At 30.9% G+C, this 22,929-nt stretch overlaps 1 protein-coding gene across 9 annotated transcripts in view; it reads left to right on the top strand.

Moving 5' to 3' along the window:
• LOC140052352 (receptor-type tyrosine-protein phosphatase delta-like) overlaps positions 1-22,929 on the top strand; it is a 101,707-nt gene that overhangs the window by 34,559 nt on the left and 44,219 nt on the right. For 8 of the 9 annotated variants that reach the window (XM_072097883.1, XM_072097889.1, XM_072097885.1 and 5 more), the window contains exons 3-4: positions 55-330; positions 20,733-20,912. In XM_072097883.1, the coding sequence (XP_071953984.1) occupies positions 55-330; positions 20,733-20,912 (456 nt within the window). Of the gene's footprint in view, positions 1-54; positions 331-20,732; positions 20,913-22,444; positions 22,460-22,929 lie in introns of all 9 variants that reach the window. The other variant, XM_072097881.1, reaches the window with a different exon arrangement.

Here is a 22,929-nt window from a genome sequence, read left to right as displayed (position 1 = left end):
TACTGGCTATATTACAAAACCTTCAATTTCATTTTAATAACTTTATCGTTACAGAATTACCGGTGATCACAACGGCATTACGTGATGAATCTGTCATGGAAGGTTCCACTATCATTTTTATATGCGAAGCCACTGGCGCCACCGAGTATTCTTGGTCCAAGAACTCAAAGAAAGCTACCAACGACCGTTACGAAATAAAAGAGTTGACTGGTGGGTCTCTGTTGAGAATTTACCGAATTCGTAACCCGAGAGATCAAGCCGAGTTTAAATGTACTGCTAGCAACGAAGAAGGGTCAGTTACAACCAGTGCTACGTTAACAATTTATGCAGGTAAGTTTATATTTAGACAATGGAAATATATGATTTTATGTAGATTTTATGTATACCGGATTGATAAGAAAAACTCAACAAGGGCCTTCATTATGAGTTTACTACAGTACAGTATTTTGGAAAGTTTTAAAGTTATTTCAATTATAATATCGATAATAAAAGAATAAGAAATGATATGAACAATTCAAAATCAAAAGCATTGTTTTTTGGCATAAAATCTGAAATCGCACCATAAAAAAACAGTTGGCATTGAATTTTTTTGTAAAGCTGTTTAAATATTAATTCACATTCCTAATCACTGACTAATAAGTTATGCATTGTTATTGTGGCTGAAACATGCAGAAAGAAACTGTATATCACAGATCACATACAGTAGGCACACATAAACAAAGTGGTAACAAAAGCTACCACAACAGAAATAGGGTAATGACCTTCAATTCAACTATTACAAAACAAGTAAAATAATTTGGGCTAATAAGACCATAATTAAATAAATAAATTTGTTATTTAAAAATTTTTGTTTCTCCTGTTATTTGATAATAATACGAATGTAGATCCATACATGAACAAATATAACTGATTTTTCCCAAAACCAATTTCTTTTTTTTTCTTTTTTCGTAATATATAATATGAAATTTATAGCAAATCGATTTTAAGAATTTTTTTTATAGAAAAAACAACTTGATAGATACTATAGACTAATAAACAACACAGGGAATTTGATTTTAATGAGAAAATTTAATTAGCGAATAACAAGATAAAAAACGGCATGCTTAGGGTTGTTGACAAATCAATGATAAGCAAGGGTATTGGTGCGTATATTACAAGCAAAATCAATTCGTTCATATTACATTATATTAATGATCACATTAGTGCAAGTTTAATATCCATCTTCTAGTCAATTATCTTCTTTCTGTACTTGTATCGTACAGTACTTGGTTAAACATTAATACTGGGTACCAGCATTGTGTTGATTTTTTATTGCGATATTTTAGTTGCGCCATAAATTGAGTAAAATAAATCTCACTAAAATAACTCCCCCCCCCCCCCCCCACACACAAATAAATAAAGCCAAAAAAAAAGTGACATAACCTATTACGGTAAATAATATGATGGAATAAATGGAAGAAAGGAGAGGGTGATGGTAAAACACACTGAATGATTGGTTCGTCGTCCCCTTGGTTACTCTACTCTACTTGGTTACTCTACTCTACTTTTCAGCCTTTTTGTTTTAGTGAGAATTTTTTTTTATCTCTTTGCCTGTACATTGAATAAATAAAGAAAAAAATTATTTTTAAATAATACAAGCTTTATTCATTTCAGTATTTTAATGTCAAATATTTTAGTAATTTACAAAAAAATGTCAATTTGTATTGCGATTATCTTACTGTTTATTTTACAATTTACATCTATAACACTCAAATTCTTGCTTTAGAATTTTAAAAACATTAACAATATTTTTATTGATATGTATATTTTTAACTGCGGATTAAACGGTATTTATTTGTCATGCATGCTATACTGTAAAATTGATGTTTTAGTTTAAAATTTATATTTTATGGTCAATATTCTTAGATATTATATTAGTGTTTATTTCCTTAACAACTTCTTTCTACCCATTTTACAATTCACTGCACAAGTCATGACATTTGCTACTTGGATGAATTTATGCAGGTATTTTTCCAAGAATAATTTCAATTTTAATCATATCCAAGTATTATTACATGGATTTCCATTATATTATTTACAGTGCATACTTTAATAGTCTTTTTCACAGACTCTGTGTCTCTGTGTCTTATATACTGTAGGCAATCTAAGTGTTTTAACTGTTATATTTCACATGCCTCTTTAAATTATTAAACTTCAACAATTAGATACCAACAGCAATTTAACTAATTATACAACATGTAGAAGTAAAAAAAAAAAGCTAGCGGAAATATTTAATTTGGAAACTTGACAATATCGAATTTGAACCGCACCTGGTAAGTCTGTAGCTGTTCAGTCGTTTGGAAACGTTGAAGCAAATCTTGATTCCAATTGAGGATGTTTCTATTCTATAATCAACTGGTATTTAGCGTAGCGGAATAAATAAAACCAAAATCAATTCTGTAATTAAACAACGGATTGATGTGAATCGTTGAATAGTAATTGAGGTCGTTAGCTTCTTGAATTTACCTTTTATTCATCGGTAGGATATGCAATTTTATATGGTTCTTGACTGGATCTTATATAATGCATACTAAGTGCCATCTTTATACTCTGCATACTGAGCATGCTCAGTGTATGACAGTTTAGCATGTTGTAGAAGTACTATAGAAGAAGAAACAGAAGATAATAAGTAAAAACCTTGAATATACACACTTTTCAACTCGCCATAACCTTCCCTGTTTTCTTCTCAAACCTTTTCTCTTCCATGTTGTTAGTCATTATTTACATGTAATATATTTTTCTCTTTGACCCCATTTACACTTCATCGACGATTTCTTAGCCGGCCCGAAGTCGGCCCGACGCCGGCTTTCTTTTTAGCCCGCAATGTGTTTACACTTACCCAAAAAGCCGGCCTCGGGCCCTTACTATTGCGTTTACACTTGCTCTCGCGGAAGAGTGCTCGATGATACGATTTCGCTACATTCACGTCATATCCGCTCATGTGCGTCTTAAAAAGTTAATATTATAAGCGTTGTCGATCTACACTAGGCCTAGGCCTATCAACTTTATCAAAAAAGAATCAAATAACGGTATTTAATATGGATCAAAACAATTGCATTATTGCTGTACTACTAATGTTTGCGTCTCGTTTTCTAAAGAATAGTAGTAGATCATACGCCTTTTTCACGAAACGGAAGACATCTTCGATCGATGATTCTTTACTCCATGATGATCGATGACAACACAAACAATGCCGTTCAACGAAGCGTAACCAACAGAAATAACATAGCGTTTTCAGCCTATTTTCGGAGGACAAGTTACTTAAAAATTCGTAACTTCTCAACGGACAGTCGTATGGACAAAATTTTTACTGTAAAATGTTCTTTAAAGATTAGCCTATAGAACTGTGTGATTAAAAAAAATTATAATTTTTTTTTTCACTTCTTAAGTCCATCGAAAAAAACACCACAGTTTATAAGCATAGGCGCCGCATGGTGTCCTGAAATCCCCTGAAAACGCTATGTTATTTCTGTTGGTTACGCTTCGTTGCACACGGCATTGTTTGTCATAGATCGTGAAAAAGGCGTATACATCTTCACCAAATTAATTTCAATGAAGAATTTCCGATTCATCAGCAATAAGTTTCGTAAACTTAAAGCTATAGTTGACACAGAACGTTCATTTTATGACCGCGAGTGTTTACACTATACGAAGTGCCGGCCCGAAGCCCGCAATTGCCGGCCCGAAGCCTACTCTAGACTAGGCTCAAAATTGAGCCGGCTCGAGGCCGGCTCGGTTGTTCCCAGAGTGTTTACACTTGTGCACTTTTGGCTCGGAGCCGGCCTCGGGCTCGCTAAAAGCTGAAGTGTAAATGGGGTCTTAGTTTCATTACTTATAGTTTACAGTTTTCTCATCAGTCCTTCTTTCTGTTTTTACAGTAACTTTGTAATTTTATTATTATTTATTACGTTAAACAACATAGCGGAAATGGAGGGTCAAATCTCCTTTTTCAGTTTTTCCTCCTTTTTCAGTTTTCCTCTTTTTTTTTCTTTTCCTTTTTTTCTTTTTCCCCTTTCCATGTCGTCTACCTCTTTTCCTTTATACCGCTTTCACATCTTCTCATTTCAATGAATCACTCACTCTAATGGGAGATTTGGCTTTTGGTCAGAATGTATTATATTGTATGCATCAAACCATTTTGAATTTTTATAGCCAGCTAATAATGCAACATAATGGCTGTAATATTTGTGATGGATTGTAATGTGAATATAAAAATTCCAGTGTTATTAATACCTACTGAAAACTTTGAATTAAATAAAAGACTTTACTAAAGCTCTTTCTACAATATCAAAATAGTCCTGACACATCACATCACATTTTTCTTGTCACATAAAGTTTGTATAGATGGAGCTTAAGAATGGAATGTTGGTAAACAATTTATTTTACTAAGTTTTCAGTATTTCTAAATTAAGTTTTTGTTTGAATCTAAAAAAAACTGTACACAATATTCAATTTATTATTTTCTGAACATGTTTTTTATCTATTATTTTATCAAAGTAATAAATAGTTCATCATAAAAAAAATGTACTTCATCTCTATAGTCAAAATTTAGTGATCTTCAATAAACTAGAAAGACCGATCACCATGGATACGTGTCACATTAAGGAAAGTCATTAAAATAATGAGGAAACTAATAACGTAATTGATTATTAAAAAAAAGAGAGACAGCAACGCTACGAAACCTAGAATCGATAATTTAACACCTCATATTGAGTCAGATATAGATGCGCTTTATTGATACACATTGTGAGCAGAACAAAAGAAAGGCTATTATTAATCTTCAGAAGAACAAAATGTAAGCATTGGAAATTAGATGAGATTCTCTTGGTATTTATTGAAGTAATACTATTAACTATAGAATGAGAGTACATCATGTGACATGCAATTTAATATTGATGATAAAATAACACATGATATACTGTATGACATGGGGCATGGGTACAACATTTAGGGAAAATTAGACAGTGGGATTATATTCGAATTGCATCTTTTTACATCTTGTATCTGGAGTTAGTGGGTGGGATTATATTCGAATTGCATCTTTTTACATCTTGTATCTGGAGTTAGTGGGTGGGATTATACAGTACTTGAGCTTATACTAAGTCATGATACATAGTACAAAATAACATTTTCTTAAATTTAGCCCTCATTCTCTCAAGCCTATTCTTGATAGAATATAGTTTTTTGATTAATTGATTTATTTATTTTATTTATTCAATATTCTGCGATATAATAAAGAAAATTCAATTTTATTATTTCTGACCTATATTTTACTTATAAAATCCATACTTTTAACAATACAATTTGTTCATAAATTCAAATTCAAGGCCACAACAATGAAACATAACAATAGAACCAAGCCCATCACACTAATTATTTCTGAAATTTTCAAATAGAAATTTTATGCATTTATTATTTATTGTCTGACCTTGGAATTGTTGGCTTTTAAATTTGTTAAATATAACACTAGAGGTTACCATAATATTACTTTCTCTATTATTAATGTAGCTTTAAAATCTAATTTAATAAGCACTCCCCTATTTGTAATTAATATCTAATAAGATACTGTAGTACATTCTATATGTACAAATATTACCTGCTTAACCAATCATCAGGCTTCATGATTACATTATGTAAATTTTATTGAATGAAATTATTGATTTCTTCTTCCAGTTGGATATTGATAATTATATCATAATATTGATTGTGAAGTCTAAATTGAATTGATGTAATACGATCTTAACATACCAGTAATTGCTATATGTTACTGCAGTGATATTTTGATTGGCAGAATAAAACAATAAATCATATTCTAAACATCCTATCGGCACATTTACATGTTTATTTATTCAAGATCAAGTTTATTATTAGGTGCTGTCTAAGGGCCTGTTCAGACCTACAGAGTTATGCTATAGGTGCTGTCTTTAGTTATGTACTGAATGAGGTTTAGCCACTGAAACTAGGTTAATATGGGGAGGGATCACATTGGTAGATTTAATTACATAGTGAGAAGCCTGCAACCAATCAGTTCATTGGAATTGAAGGGTTAAACTAATAAAGGTTAAACTAATGATTATTTTATGACAAGACTCCTCCAATTATCGACCATTTATTATAGGCGAGTGCTTACAATAGTAATATTAGTTCAAATATTTAAAAAAAAAAGTCAATAAAAATACTTAATTGGATTTATGCATACAACCGAGGGATTAAAAATATTGAAATTTAAAAAAGTATTATTAATATCAGAATGTTTTTATGTAAATAATAAATAACAGAAAAATAAAATTTATTACTTACGAGGATGTGAATAAATTGTTTGTGAAATTTAGGTCATGAAAACAATTTTGAAAGGTCGTGAAAGGTCATTGATTGTGATGTTCTGAACATTAATTTTATTCAAGTTTACAGTTTCAGATTTATGTTACATTTTGTTGATATATGGTTCTGCCTTTTGTAGCTTGCTAGTACATTTGAACTTGGTAAAATAATACTATGAAAATAGTTCCTTGTTGTTATAAATAATTTAAAAGTATAGCTACAAAAACAAGCCATTTCAATGACCTATTTTGGAGAAACATAATTTCCATTTTTTTGCAGTGATTTATAAAAAAAAAAAAACTTCCCAAAAAATCCTTGTTGCTACTTAATCCTAATCCTGTTCTCTAAACCCATATAAAATCATTCAAAATCCTTTAAATAAACCATCAGATTCGGTTTTCGTTATCTTTTACTAAATCAACTCTGTTGCGTTTAAAAGCTCGCTATACAATGCAATAAAGGACGGGTGTCTATAATACTTTGGAGTTTGGGTCAAGGAAAACAGAATTTGAAAACAACATACAATTGTTCTGGTAATTGTTTACTTATGAAATTAACCCATTTTCTGATCTAAATCTAAATCTATGATTTTAAAATTCAACTCATAATTGATTTTACAGTATGTGTCAAGTGGTCAGGTTTGGTGTCATAACTATACCCCTTCATTTATAATTTTTTAAATTTCGTAACTGCCCTGGAAGAAGACGTTTTTAATTATTGACATTCACTGTTTATGGTCCACATTCAAAACAATTCATTATAACAATTAAAAGAAGTACAAAGTTGAACAAATATGGACGGCGTCAAAAAGATGTCTTCAGTCCAAAGGTCTATTTGCTTAAAATTTGTTTTGAAAAGCAACTATTTTATAGAGATACTTAAAAGTGTACAGTAAACTTTTCCTAGATTAGAACAATTTTCTCCCATTAAATATATAACAATGTTAATTTGTGATGGACCAGGGAGTTTGCCGCAAGCGTTAGGTTTGTTGTGTGTTTGCTATTGTCATTGCGGCCTTACATGTTGACTAAAGCGGCCCCATTCAAGGCTGCTATATTTCAATGTTAGTTTGTGGCAGCCATTGTGTACCTCAAAGAGACCAGTAGACTGGCCTTTGTCCTACCATATACCTTGCATTGTTACCTTAACTTATCCAGAAGATCGCGATAAAGCCCTTAAAATGGCATTTAGCCAAGTCGGCATTCAACTAATGGTACAAATTATCGTCATTTTGTCCCTTGTACATCCATGATTACCCACAGTAATTTGTCTACCTCTTGTCGGCGTTTGATCAAGATTTTGTTTCGTTGCTGTTCATTTTTCTGTTGTGGCTAATCAAGTTGTGTACTTTATCATCCATAACAGTTTGTGCAATTTCGTAAAGTTCATAAGAACCCTTGCGTGGAAGTATAAATCGCATGATTAACTATCTTGAACCTAGTTAAACCTTTTTCAATAGGTGGATGACCTAGTTACTGAATGAATAAGTTTTCTATTAGCTTCATATTAAAGTTTCATTGTTCTTAAAATGTACTTTAGCAACAATATTTGTTATGCTGATGACAATTATACCAACCGTTGCTGAACTGATCCAACAATTTGATCTTGTTTACCGCAAGACCCTGTTTCTTGGTAGTATGAAAATAATCAAACTTTGATCTATAGTGTTTAAACTATTGCTTTATTTTTTTCATTGTCTTTCTTTTGTCATCCTTCATTCATTTAAGTAAATAAAGTCATATTTCATGCTTACTTGCATTTCAGTTGAAATTACTAATGATTATTATCGTTCACATACCAGTTGGCGCTGACGACTCTGATTGTCACGTTCTCTGCCACATTTCTTATTTATTTATTTTGGTCTTTTGCGCAATAACACATTATTAGCTCTGTCTACACTATCAAACTAATTTGAAGAAAAAAGGGTGATGTGCCCTAATAGGGCAGTGATGTGCCCAAATATGGTAGTGATATGACATCATCATGTCCATATATGGGCAACATTTTTCCATTTTTATTATTGTACATTGTATTTTCAAGACCTCTTGGTTTGCGTCCTTACAGAATAATTTACACAATTTATCAGTATTCTTTCTTTGTTACTGTAAATATAATTTTTTATAAAAAGTTTGTTTTTGTTTCCAATTTTTAAATATTCCATCTGGTAAATTTACAAAGACAATATTCTCAACAAAATGTTATGCAACTGGATTATAACAAGATTAATTTTAAACAAGCTAGAAATTTGATAATGTCCTTTTCTTGGCAAATGAGAATTCATTTGTGTCCACGCATCATTAAGCTGTGTGTTTAAGGCACCATACTTCAGGGTGCCAACTCCCATTTACTGCTTGTGAAGAAATTGCGGCCAATTCATTAACTCTTGAGTGAACTTGAATACGCCAAATGTTATTCTTTAATAATTGTGAATTGAACAAGTTCTAAACCAAACATTGCTGGTGCCAAATTGTAACAGCATTTATTTCAATTATAATTAACGTCCTTGCTTCTAATGTGCTTGCTATGTTTGTAATTTCATGAACAAGACAGGTCAAGAATATGATACGTAATAAAGAAAGAAACCGGTCGCAGAATTTAATACAATTATACTTTGTGAAATGTAATAAAGCTTTTTCCAATTTGATACCACCATTATAAGGTTTTTAGTAGACTTTGGCAAAACTAATAACTAATTTAACAGTCTACTTTCAATCGGAATATGTATAGTATATCAACTTCGGAAAGGTCGTATAATTCATTCTGTACCTGAATCATGATGTGAAACCGACCAGAAAGAAAGAAACGAAGTAAAACGATCCTGTGTCAAAATTGGAATGCCCTCTATAATTGATGGCAATGGGTAATGTTACAAGCAAAGTTGTCTTTAATTGGCAAGACTTTTAATTGGTTGGTAATGAAACCGTCTTTCAAAGAAACTGTCGTTTAGCCACACATTTGTTTTTGTTAATGTGCGAAAGGAATTTAAAAGAGAATACTTTACAGAGAAAAAAAAATTAATAGTGTAAGTTAAACGTTTATAATGACCAATCATAAAAGAATTGCATATTTTTAACTTATCAATGGTCTTCTAGTCTGAACAGGCTTTATCAACCTAATTTGCATTCCTTTACTGAATGTGAACACACACTCAAGCTCTGTCTACACTATCAAACAAAAAGTAGGACAGTGATATGACCAAATATGGTGGTGATGACTCCATAATATGGGCACATCACATAAATGATAGTATAGACAGAGCTTAAAGACTAAATAATTAAACTAGGAATACATTACAGATTCCAATGTATAGATTAATAATATGTACATGAATCATAAAGTATCACAAAAGAAGAACAAGTTGACTTGCATATGAATTTAACCATAAATTTGTCAGGGAATTCGATCATATTTAATTGTAGCAAGTCTGTGATTATTTATTTTGCCTTTGTAGAGTGATAGAAATTGTAATTTGTAGCCCACATACAGCTAGTATAAAACCTCAATGATGATACATTGTTTGTGAAGAATTCATACAGATACAGTAGATGTATAGTCTAGGCAGGTTTTTTAGTTATAAGCTGCCGAGACAACATGAAAAAAATCTAGTCATAGCCTTTGTTTTGAGATTACTAAGGTTTGAACTGAGACAACATTAAAAGAATATTCATAGCCTATGTATCAAGACGTTCTACAATTTTATAAATTCACCCTAGTTATACTATCTTTATTAATATTTATCGTCGCCATTAATATATTTTTGTGAGGTATAGATGATTTTTACACCGATCCGTCTTATTTACTTATCAAGGTTCAGATGTTGTTTACCCATCAGAATTAATTTATCAAGTAAGAAAACACTGCCCTCAGGGGACGCTCGTCATCGTATTCTGCTCGCTGTAATTACTTATTTGTAGACAGCACCTCATTCTTATTAGCAAGACTTTTTTTTCTACTCAAAATTTTATTTTTCATTCACAACACGTTTCTGCAACAAAAGCATTCACTGCTGAATATGATTATATTTGTATATCCTTATACAGTATTTCATTATTGGTAATTTATTAAACATAGTAGTAATACCCATCCTACGGACAAGTATCTTTGTTGTGTGTTCAATTCCAATTTAAATTTACTTCCACAATATAACATACACAATGACATAATATTAAAATAATATTAACTTATGAAATATATATTTAACGTTCATCATTATCTAGAAAGTAAATAGTTCTTGTATACTAACTTAAATTTATGTATGTTAATATTTCTAAGAAAAAAGAAATCCTTTCTAATAATATTAATAATGAAGGTTATATATTTAAAAAAAGCAGATCTGTAATTGTATTACAAGCAAAATAATAAATAAGATGATATTACTGTATACAGTCAACTCTCCCAATACCGGACTCTCCCAAAACCGGAATTCACGAAAAACCGGACTTTTTTGGAGGGCCCAATTTGTCCCTATTCTAAATGTACTGTAATTTATTATGAAAACCGGAATACCCAATTCCGGAATCCGGACAAATTATGAAGTACAAAACACGAAAATTAGCGTCTGAAAACCGGACTGACAGTTAAAAAACTCCAAATATTTACGAAAACAACGCAACATCGTCGTCGCTGACTCGGATTCAATACATTCACAATGTACAAAAGCTTTTAACCATACCCTCACCATGCATGAAGTGCACGACGTTTCGCGGTACGATCAAATAATGTTGCCATGGAGCACTACACTGTGATTGACAGGTCAGTTCATTGTTAACCCACGAGGCGGCAATTGCTTTGTTGCGTATCGAACTGCGGTGGGCTTTTTCACATCGAAGCGCTATCTATTGTTTTTAGCAGGGAGTTGTTAACAACTCCCTGTTTTTTAGCATATGAATTGTTTTTTAATAAAGTTCAATTTACATTCCACTTTGTGTCTTTGTTTTGTTTAAATTATTGTTAAATTCACAATTGCAATAGGACTTTAAAAAGGAATGTTTCACTAAAAATGTGTATCATTATAAATTTGGAAATCATTATGGCAAAACGTAAACGGAATGAACTTGACTTAACTAGTGTTAATAAACTTTGAAATGTTACCAATTAATTATTGTGTCATTATTGCTTGGCTCGTTTATTGCTATCAAATTACGTCAAAATAAAGGAGCTTAAAAAACATGTGGTCTAGGTGTGGGCGTTTTTATTTGGTTATGACACCTCTGCACATGCGCATCAATCAAAGCCCTTATCACCCCCACCACACTGCTGCTGCTGCTAGCTAGCTCACGAAAAACAATAAACAGACCAAAATTATGTTCACTGTACGTACGTAGACCTAGCCTAGGCCTTTTTGCCGTTAAAAACACATTGAGAAACATGTTTTATTGGTACAGTAAATAATGTAACTTTTAAAAAAGGTAAATTGAATTAGCTTAATATTAATAAAGTAGGCCTAGGCCTATCAGTATTTATTTAATTAAAACTAGATTGATACAATCATAGCCTAGGCCTTCCCTACGCTAGGAGATCGTACCGGGCAGCATTCGGACCGGTGATTCAAAGCATTTTCAGTGACAACGTGATGACTTTAAAAATGTTTTCAGGAAACCGGACTTTCGAAAAACCGGAAAATATATGCCCGCCCAAGGGTGTCCGGTATTGGGAGAGTTGACTGTACCTGTAAGAACAGTGAAACATACTGTAAAGGACTGGAATTACCGTATACAGTATGAGGCTTTTAAAATTCATTTTGAATGGTGAAAATTGCCATTCTAAAGCCTAAAGTATCGGCATGATAATGAAAGATGATAGAAATAATATTAATATTTAATATTGCATTGAATGAAAATAGGAATAATATAGAATAGAAAATAGTATAATATATAATAAATTTAAAAAGAAAAGCATACATTACCCCAATTACGATGAAAAATGTAGTTGTAGATGTGGGTCAAGTTAGATTTATCTCTTTTTAAACTAAGACATTAAGAAGATATTTCTTTTCACGTACAGGTATGTCAATTAAGTAAGTATTTTTGTGTGAGAGTATGTGATGTATGGTGATCTATATAAACAATCAGTACTGTGTTAACAGGCTGTTTAAACATAATGTGCACGAACATCATTTTTCACTGCCGTCATAAACATCTTGAAATAAAATGAATGTTGTTGACAAGATTGCCAGAATATATGACAATGTGGCCAGCATGAGTAATGGAATGGTTTTTACAAAATTGTTCCATTTGTAGATTTAAATAAATTGTAAATGTATATGTTGTGTCTACACTATAAAACTTTTTGTGACAAAAAAATGTGATGTGTCCATATATGGACATGATGATTTAGGCATATCGCTACCATAGTTAGGCACATCACATTTTATTTTTTTTTATTCATTTATTCAACCTTTGGGCTAAGTTACCAAGAATTAAAGTCAGAAATACCACTATACCATTACCAAGAAAATATGAAAATTCACATATTCATACTCTGATTTTGTTTTCTCCAAAATCAAAGGTTTACTTTTAATTGTGCAAATCAGTTTCGTGTTTGTAGTGTTGTCCCAGGTTTCGTGCGTTAGTCGCGCAGGACAGTTGACGTCACGTAGGACACTTGAAGGGTGCGTAGAATGTTTCAGACATATTGCGGTTACCTTCACTGCTTTTGAACTTTACATTTAAGAGTATTGCACAGGTGGTGTGATTTGTTCTATTAAATTTCAAACTTATTCACTTTGGTAATGTGACTTTTTAACCTATTAGACCATTATGTTATAAATTTATACTTCAACTTTTGACCAGATTTGTTTTATTAGTCTTGTGTCAGTCACATATGGATTTATCTTTTATACATTTGTTTTTTGCTATTCAATTGTTATTTAGGCTAATTTTAAACATTTTTTCTTTGTATTTAGACCTGCCACAAGAAATGCACAAACTTCTACATTTCTCTTTCTTCCTTTCTTTCGTCTCCCATTCCCTACAATAAGAAGTTTTGTAAAAATAAGTTATATTACTTAAAAAACATTAAACCAGGTCATTCCTTGTTTTACTTAAATTCTATTTAAAATAAAATCCATTAAATAATGCATTTTTTGTGTATTCCGCCTTTTGTTTAGTCCCTCTTCCCACTAGTGATCCTGTTCCTCATTTCAAATTCAATTCAAATTTTATCTTCATTGATTATTTCGTCATGTTCTGTATGTGTTGTGGTTAAGAATAATTGTGAAACACACCAGTAGAATAAATCATAGGTTTAACAGCTTTCCAACTTAGAAGGTCAAAACATAAAATATAACAAAAAAGAATGCTACAGTAATAAATTATTTTTAGATGGATTTTAAAAATAAATTACCAAATGTGTTGGAAAAATGTATAGTTTATGAGAAATAATATTGTTTGGTATTAAATAATATTATCAACTAGCAAAAAAAAATATAGGCCATAATAAAAAAAAACTTAGTTAATTGATTTTATATTTATTCTGCTCTATTCTATCAAGATTAATTAGTTAAATACTTTATCTCCTGCTGATGGTTTCTCCATCAGCAACCAGATAATGAATGCTAAATACAAAGCCGGTGTCGTCGTACCGCTGTATACGTTTTGTTGATTTAGAAGCACGCATTTTTATACACGTTTGCTGATAAAGCATAATAGCGTTATTTATTCTGTTTTAGACGACCGATTAATAAATATATTATCCTACACATGTTGTCCTCTAAAAGCTATTTAGACGTGATAAATGAAACTTTAGAATATGATATAAAAATAGAGGTCGTTTTTAATAGGTTTTTTACCCATCGTTTACCTCAATTAATGTCATAGTGTGTAGTGAGGTTCATAAACCAATGGGTAATTACTATTCTGTTATTGATCATTATCTTTTTATATCGTTTTCTGCCAATGAGAAATTATAATAATTTTTTTTTCTATCTGATCATAAAATGAACATGGCCTAATGGTGTTGGGATATCAATCTTGGTTTTAGTCACTTCAAACTCTCCAGGATTTATTCTAATTTACATTGTTTATTCATTTTACCATTCAATTATTTACACTCTATTTCGTGCCTAGCTTACCTGGATAAACTAACTTTAGCCCTTTTCCCACAAATGAGATGAGAAAATGTTATTTACAAACCCGATAATTTCTCTGAAAATATTTTGATGTTCATAATTCTTTCATGTTTCTAGTTTTGAAATATAATATTTCAATGACTCCTAAAGTTAACAGGTAAATTTAAAGAGACTCACAAATTGGTACAGTTTTTAATTTGTTTGCTGCTGCTTAGAAAGTTGACACTAATCATAAATATGTCAGTAAGTACTGTAACAACTTACTTTTTATTTTACTCTTTCCTTTGTAAATCAAAAGTGTTTATTTATAATATTACCTTAAAATTGAATTGATTACTGCAGGTTGTTTTGTTCATATTGGTCTCATTTCGTTTTAGCCATAAATCATATTTTGATTAATGTTGCTTCTGATAGAATTATTATATTATAGAGAACAAAAATAGTTGATATATTTTTAATAAGAAATCTGTGTTATTGTATGTTGACAATTATTTGTGGTAATTATTCAGATAATGTTATTGGTGGTCTTTGATTGGATGTTGTCATGGTAAATGATTTTGATTGATGGTGCTTTAAGCCCCAGTCTTTCCCTTATGATTGAATGTACTTTGTGTTGGCTCAGCCACTAGGGAAGAAACACAACAGCCTGATATTTTACATTCTGTCTTTGGTTGGTTAGGTATTACAGGTACATTGACCCGAGTTGGTTTGAAACTAGTGTTCAGTCTCCCCTGATAAACAAAAGTGCATCGCTATTAGAATAATCACTGTCCATTTTAACAAACACTGTATTAAGCAGCTGTTTACAAAGTAAACAGAATCTATTTATATCAATTATGAATTTACCGCATTGCATTCACGCGGGAAAAATCGTGTGATCATCAATGCGTGTGATCATCAAATCGTGTGATCGTCAAAGCGTGTCATGCGGAAATGAAGCTCATCTTCAATTATGCAGATATCTTTGGTTATAGGAGTATGAAAATATGGTAAAGCAAGTTTTTGCATAGATTTACGTCGTGCGTCCCTCGGGCCCAATCTACCTACTTAATTAGGAAAGACGGATGAGTAAGGGATGAAAATGTAAATTAGTATAATTTCATTAACAAGGCGCCTTTGAAAAGTTAATATTACTTAATAATATTGTTTTTTAAGCTCCCACGAGTAATATTAAAATTCTCAATAATTATTATGTTTATCTGCATTTTACACTTTAAATAAAAAAACTGAGTGTCAAATTCGTTATAAAGACAACATGAAGATAGAATTATCGACTGGTTGATTCATATATTAGATTAGAGAATGTTACATTTGATATTTGAATATTCAGCAAGTCATTTAGAATTATAGTAGCTTATGGTAATAAATTCAGTCGTATTAAGCATAAATAAAACATGAAATGTGTCTATATCAAATGTGTGGACATATCCTTCTCTAAATGTTGTTGGATGCTAAAGGTACTATAAACAAGAAATATTTCTTACAAAAAACGCTGCTCGCTTATTGAAAAATATTTTTTATTTCAAATGTTTTTGAATGTGTCATTTTATTGTCACATAATAGATAGTTATTTTACCTGAAAAAATGTAATTTAAAGCAACAAATACTTAAATTGTCTGTCAGACAATGGTTTTTGGGTTTCTTTTCATTTTTTATATGTGAATAAATATTACTTTTTTGTTACAGAAGTGAATACTCAATTTCTGTCACTTTAGTTAATTTTATTGCTAAGGTCAAATCTGGGGGTCACTTCATCACCCTAGATATTTCAATTGTGAAGTATCCTATTACAAACACAAACTTTAATGGACTGTTTCAATAATAATTCAATGAATATCTGACACTGACAGTGAATATAGGGATTTGTAATTTTAGCATGACATGTCCTAATAGACTCTTTCCCAGCCGTTTTTTGGGTCTACTGTAGCAGCTGGAATCAATAAATCATAGTGGAGTTTCCATTTTCACAAAACTGTCTGTCCTTAGAACTATAACTGCTGCTTGCTTTAGCTTCTGATTGAGTAGTCCTAATGGGACGTAGCGGGCTAGAGCAGCAGCGTGAAAAGATATGGAAATGTGATAGTGGAAACTTATTTGAAAAGTAGAATAATATTAAATTCTGAATATATATTGGTTTCTATTACCTTTCAGAAAATACCAATAGGTTTTTCTTATTCAAGGTCAATTATCATCAGTGCTTTTTCTATGTCAAATAATAAATCTTGGAAAATAATTTGTTAGAATTTGAATTATTATGGTGCTTAATTTGTGTATAATTTCTAGCCAACTTCCTTTAGCCACATATAAATATATTTTTATACTGTATTACAAAATTTGCCTATGACGGTGGACATTTTATACAGTACTGTATAAAATGTCCACCGTCATAGGCAAATTTTGTATAGAGAATGATGTAATTGGATTTACTTGCTTAATAGTAGTTTGTCTTTTAAAATTGTTATTGCTAGAAACAAAAATTACTGCACCTGTCCAGTATCTCAACATACAATTATATTTGAATTATAAATCTAAGCATCCCATTTCCACTAAGTACAAAAAATAAAAGATCCCATACAAATTACTGTAGATATCCTATCAAATCTTGTGACCCAAAAGGTCAGATTACACCTGCATCTTGGAGTCTAGACTGTAGGTAGTAATGAATATAATCTTAGGTGATGGATGTGATTTGTGTTATATGAATTTTTCAACGTTTTTTTAAAATATTACAATTTTAAATCATCTTATGAGAAAGAAATGTCTATTTTGTGCCTAGCTTACCTGGATAAACCAACATTGGTCTATTCTCTCTGAGAAAAAGCTACAACAATAATATACAATTTTATTAAACATCCCTATCAGATAGTTGTATAATCCATGAACCCTGCCCTCAAGTGGGAGCGTCCCAACACACAACTATCATCATTTTAAGATGTTTATTATTAAAAGTTAGTATTTAATTGATTGGTATAAGAAAAAGGAAATTCTGTAATTCACGTTAAATACAGGTCAGTAAGTGGAACGTTCGTTCCTTGTGAAAATAATCTTAATATGGAATAATGAAAAAAAATGGGAAAAATCTCGTAAAATGCAAACAAATGTTTGAAAGGAAATAAATGATAGAATTGCAACACCCACACATGGCATGTGGTCGTTTATAATTTTTAATGAAAATAACAAAATCGACATTACCATGTTAATGTTTTTTTGTAATTTATTTCTTATGCTGCCTCCGCTTCATGTTTCACAAGTGATGATATGATTGTAGTCTACTCATAAATTCTATCAATGACTTCTTTAGAATCAGGCGAAAAAAAGTGACGCTAAGTATTATGAGATCTACATCCTTAAAGAGAAAGCAAGAAAAAGGGGGAAATGGACTTGACGTAAAAACGCTACTTTTATTTAGTGTCTTGTACAGGAGGAAGAGCATCTGTTGAGACCAAATGTCGTATCTCCTTCGCATACATTATAAATCATTTTGCAAAGCATATGTTGCTAGAGTTCAAGATCAGCTTTGTCGTGCTGACAATGGCAAACTCCAAGCAGCAAAGTTAAAAATATTGTATGCCTGTAGCCAACATCAAACATTTCATCAGGTCTCAGTAGAAGTGAAAATATTGTATGCCTGTAGTTAACATCAAACATTTCATCAGGCCTCAGTAGAGGTGAAAACATTGTATCCTATAAAACCATTACAAACTTGTCACCAGGTCTCTCTCTGTCACGACAGAGGTGAAAACCTCTCAGTCTCATGCTTGCAGAAACAACATTACGCTTGTCACCAGAACCGTCTTCATGCAAATAGAGCCTAAAGCGGTCGGAACTTGCCCGACTCATTTATTGTATATCATTAATCAATGTCTTACATCCTATATGGTACAACTTTAAAGAAAAAAATGGTAAATGTAAACCTCAATTTATATGGTTTATCAACAAATACAATTGAAATTATATTAAGATAATAATATGCACATAAATGTATATTATAATAGCGTATATCAGTACAAATTGGACAAGCCGACAAAAGACAAAACATCATATGCACATTTTATCTTGTACTCTACCTTCAAGTCATAAAGATGGTATACTAATACTCCACGAAAAATAGAACGAAGCTCACATGGATAAGATATAAAGATTACATACTATACAGCATACTCTGTTCTGATTGGATACAACAGAGCATGTCAGCAAATAAGCAATTACAGGAAAATTTGATAACTGCCATAACTTCCCATGACTTCAAATCTGTAGGAAATTATACAAGACCCAGCCATACCTCCTTATCGAAGTGAAAACATGCCAACTTTTGATGAAAAATAACTGGCTCAAGTTGAAAGTGTTAGGAAATGTTATTACTATCATTTGTCATCAATATTTATCTGTGTTATTAATTACTACCGATTATTAATCTCGTGGGATAGCATTGATTAATTGTGTAAGGTTATAATGCTTTTTAGCCCGAGTTATCTTATGTCATTATGAAGAGACATTGAAACTTGCTGCATATGTTGCATTGTACCGTATGGCAACCTAAAGATCGTCCGCACATTAATCCACATTTATCGTTAAGTAGGTTATTTAAGCTCTGTCTACACTATCAAACTAGTTTGACAAAAATAAGTGTAATATGCCCAAATGTGGTAGTGATATGCCCAAATATGGTAGTGAGATGACATCATCATGTCCATATATGGGCACATCACATTTTCTTTCACATAAGGTTTGATAGTGTAGACAGAGCTTTAGGGATGGTTAAACTATGCAACACAAGAAATGTTTTGGCTTAAAATGCATTTATTGGCATTGATAGGAAGTGATCCGTATATGTGCAGCATCAGTGCCAAACAATTCCCCTGTGACTTCATTTACCCTCATCGTACCCTTACCAGATGTTGACTGGTGTCCGTCTTTGACAGGTTCTAATTGATGATCTAGTATTCACAATTGCATTTACCGTCCGATTGGTACCAAATGTTTCTACTTTTTCAAACCATTATTTTATAAATCTCCAGAAACTGATCCCTTGGCGACGAGAAAAACGTTCTTCTTTATAATGGTAGATGATCAATATCCTGTGTTTATAAAAAGTGTCTTTTGTTTGAATTGTCCCAGGGGATGTATCCAAATCTGCTGGGATTGTTTCTGGTTAAGCTGCACATGTTCTTCGTGTGTGGGTCTTAGTTTCTATTAGGGCCTATTTTCTTTTACTTTTCACTAAAAAAAGGTACTATTTAAAGATTTATTATCTTCCAAAAACCTAAAAAATGAAGATTAATAAAAAAAGACTTTGAATAGGCCATTTCATAGTTTTAATAAAGCTAATCACTTCCATAGAAAAAAAAACAAATTATGCTTATAAAAAGACACAATAAACAGTAAAATTAAACCAAAACATAGTCTTCTAGTCAATCAAATAAAATTAAAATACAATAAAAATAAAAATCTGGTGACAGCTTGGAGGACCAAGCAGGGCAAAACGAGACAACAAATATAAAACACTTAAAATATGAAGACGTGACAAAAATAGAAGAAAACACATCAGTCATAAAATTCAGATTGTTGATAACAAAAATAAAAATTACACCTAAATATAGGGAAAACATTTTCCCATGTTGGATTATTGTGTGATATTAAAATGGCATATTAAACAAAAACATTTTTACAAATTATTTTTTCAGTAACATTTGTTTTTGATGGTCAGACATTTTTTCTTCATCGTTTATATTTTCTTATAAAACATTTTGTTTAAAAAAAAACTTATTTGACCAAATTATTGTGTTTTTTATTCCAAAATATTTTTAGTTTGACCAATATGTTTATGTCCTTCATGAAAACATTTATATTCTTCTTTGACCGTTCTTAGATATTATTGACGAAATACTTTAAGTTTCTAAGAGAAATCTTTTTGCGTTTTCAAGTGTCGGTACTTAAAATTAAAAGGGTTTTCCCAGACTTTTAAAAGGTTGGATTATGTAAACGGATACAGTCAAAGTTTGAGTGATAGTTTGTGTAGGGTGAAAACATCCAAAGATTGTGATTCAGTTAATACTATTCGCATGACTATGCAATAGTATTGTATTATATGTATATAGGTTTTATTGATGATAACATTTAAACATTTAAAAGCTAATTCAATGACCAGACTGCTCACCACAAATCAATTAGTTAAAAAAGATCTTTGGTAGAGATCAAAACGTTCTGAATAAGTTCTCTGTTTTTTTTTATAAATTAGCTTATTCAACATTTTAATCTAAGTGATACTGTAAATATAATATATATTTTAAATTGTTTATTTCAGACACAGCTCTTCCTTCTGGTTTCCCGGAGATTACCGTTAGTCCTGAACTGAGGGTCATTGAACTTGGTCGGCAAGCAACCATGGATTGCTCCGCAATTGGTAATCCATCTCCTGAAATCTTCTGGCTGAAGGACGATGCACCATTGAACATAATGGACCCCCGAATCAGCATTACAAATAGTACGTACAAATTATTATCATACTTTTATTCATTTGGGTTAATAACATGTTTTTCTTCAGCTTAAAATATTATAAATTTTTAGATGCTTTTAACAATTTAGCGACATAGATGCTTATAGTATGTGAAAATTTGTCATAGATTTTTATATGCCAATTTCCGCTTTTCCTAATGAAAAACTTTCCTATTTTATTAGTAAATCCAATAGGGGTTAGTGGGATGTGTTTTTAATCATCAAATTTGCAATATTTCATAGCCTGGCTTTTTGCCATAATATTTTTTTTAAACATTATTTCCTTTTTAAAAAAATGTAAAATGATTTTGAACATTTTTGGTAATTCAATAAATTTCTGTGATTTACCAAAACCAAATGGAAATAAAATGTATTGTGTCTGACGTTTTTTAAATTGGTAATTCATTTTCTAACAATTTAAAGTTGCATAAAAGGTTTTTTTATTCAAATAAATTAATATCATGTGTGCTTCGGGTTGGTTATTAATAATCTTATTAATTTTACTCCCAGCTAAAAGTATCTATCATTTTGGATGGATGGATGGATATACCTCTGTAACAATTGACTAGACCTAATAATAAATATATGTTTTTCCTTTCAACTTCTGACGATCACTGTTAATTTGTTTTGTACGTTGAATTTGTTTGAAGTCTGTTTCTTTAACACCTGTATCGATTTATTTACATTTGTTTTGGCTAAAAGTAAAATTCTTATAATTTTGTAGAAACATTTGTTTTAATTTCTATAAATATAAAATATGATGAAAATTCTCTAAAAAGGCATTTGGTATAAAAACAATTTTGCAATTTGAACAAATTTAGCCTGTACAAAACAGTTTAAGAACTTTAACAAATTTATATAATGAAATTTGAGAACAGATTTTGTTAACTATATCAATAGAATAATATTCTGTAGTTTGCTATCAAAACAAGATAGATTTTACGCTCTGTTCGTCTCAAAATAATAAAATAAATATAATCAATTATACATTTTCATAGATGTATGGATTGTATACAATGGAAATTAGTATCGTTCACTGAGCTTTTATCACAGCTTGCCGAAATTTATTATGAAAATATCAAATTCTAAATTTTAAAAGAAATGAAAATACAAGGTTAAAATGTTTGTTAACTTCATCTTTTTAATTGTTTACTAAAACTTCTTTTTTTCATAATTATAATAGATTTTAACAACATTAGTTCATGTTAATTTGTTGTAATGTTATTGTTGTACTGTAGTTGTTTCCTAAAAGTAGTTAGTAGATAGTGTAATAAAATTAATTATATTAAATAAATTGTAATATTTGAAACTGCTCATGCCTATGTTGCCAGGTCAATACAGTCAAAACAAAAACGTTATAAAACGAAAAATAGTTTTGACATGCATTGATCTTGGCATCCGTCATGTACAGTGGTAACATTAAGTAGCTTATTAACTTCATCTAATTTAATTGTCAACTAACACCTTTTCCATATTTTCCCTTCATCTCTCATTTGTTTTGTGTATTGTTTATTATTCCAGACACTGGGTTTACAGGTAAAATGTCCCGTTTCTGTTTCCTAGCAACCCTAATTATGTTAAAAAAGGATGCAGATTGTGGAGCATTTAGTGTTGATTGTTGATATGAGAAATTCAATTTGTGGTTTGAAAAATAAGGTGAAGCTTTACATCATGATCATCACTGTGGATTTTATAGAAATATAAACACGTAGATATATTCCGAAAACATTTTAGTTAATTTGTTCTCCACAATTTAAAAGGAGAAAAGGAAAGTATAAATTTAAAATATTGTTTTCATTTAATAATCCACATGATGTTGTCAGGTTTATAGCTTACCTTGTTGCATGTAATCTGGTTGACAATATTTGCCTCCTCGATACGTCTCCTCTTTTAAAATCTGGGTTGAGTTCAGGTTTAAGAAATATGTTAATTTTTAGCTATTCCCAACATATAGTCTGCCGAACATGAATTGTACGATAAAACTGAATTATATTTTTAACAATTCT

This window comes from Antedon mediterranea, chromosome 6 (assembly GCF_964355755.1).
Source record: "Antedon mediterranea chromosome 6, ecAntMedi1.1, whole genome shotgun sequence".
Taxonomy (NCBI): Eukaryota; Metazoa; Echinodermata; class Crinoidea; order Comatulida; family Antedonidae; genus Antedon; species Antedon mediterranea.
Note: the sequence above shows the minus strand (reverse complement) of the source record. Positions and strands in the feature narration are given on the sequence as shown.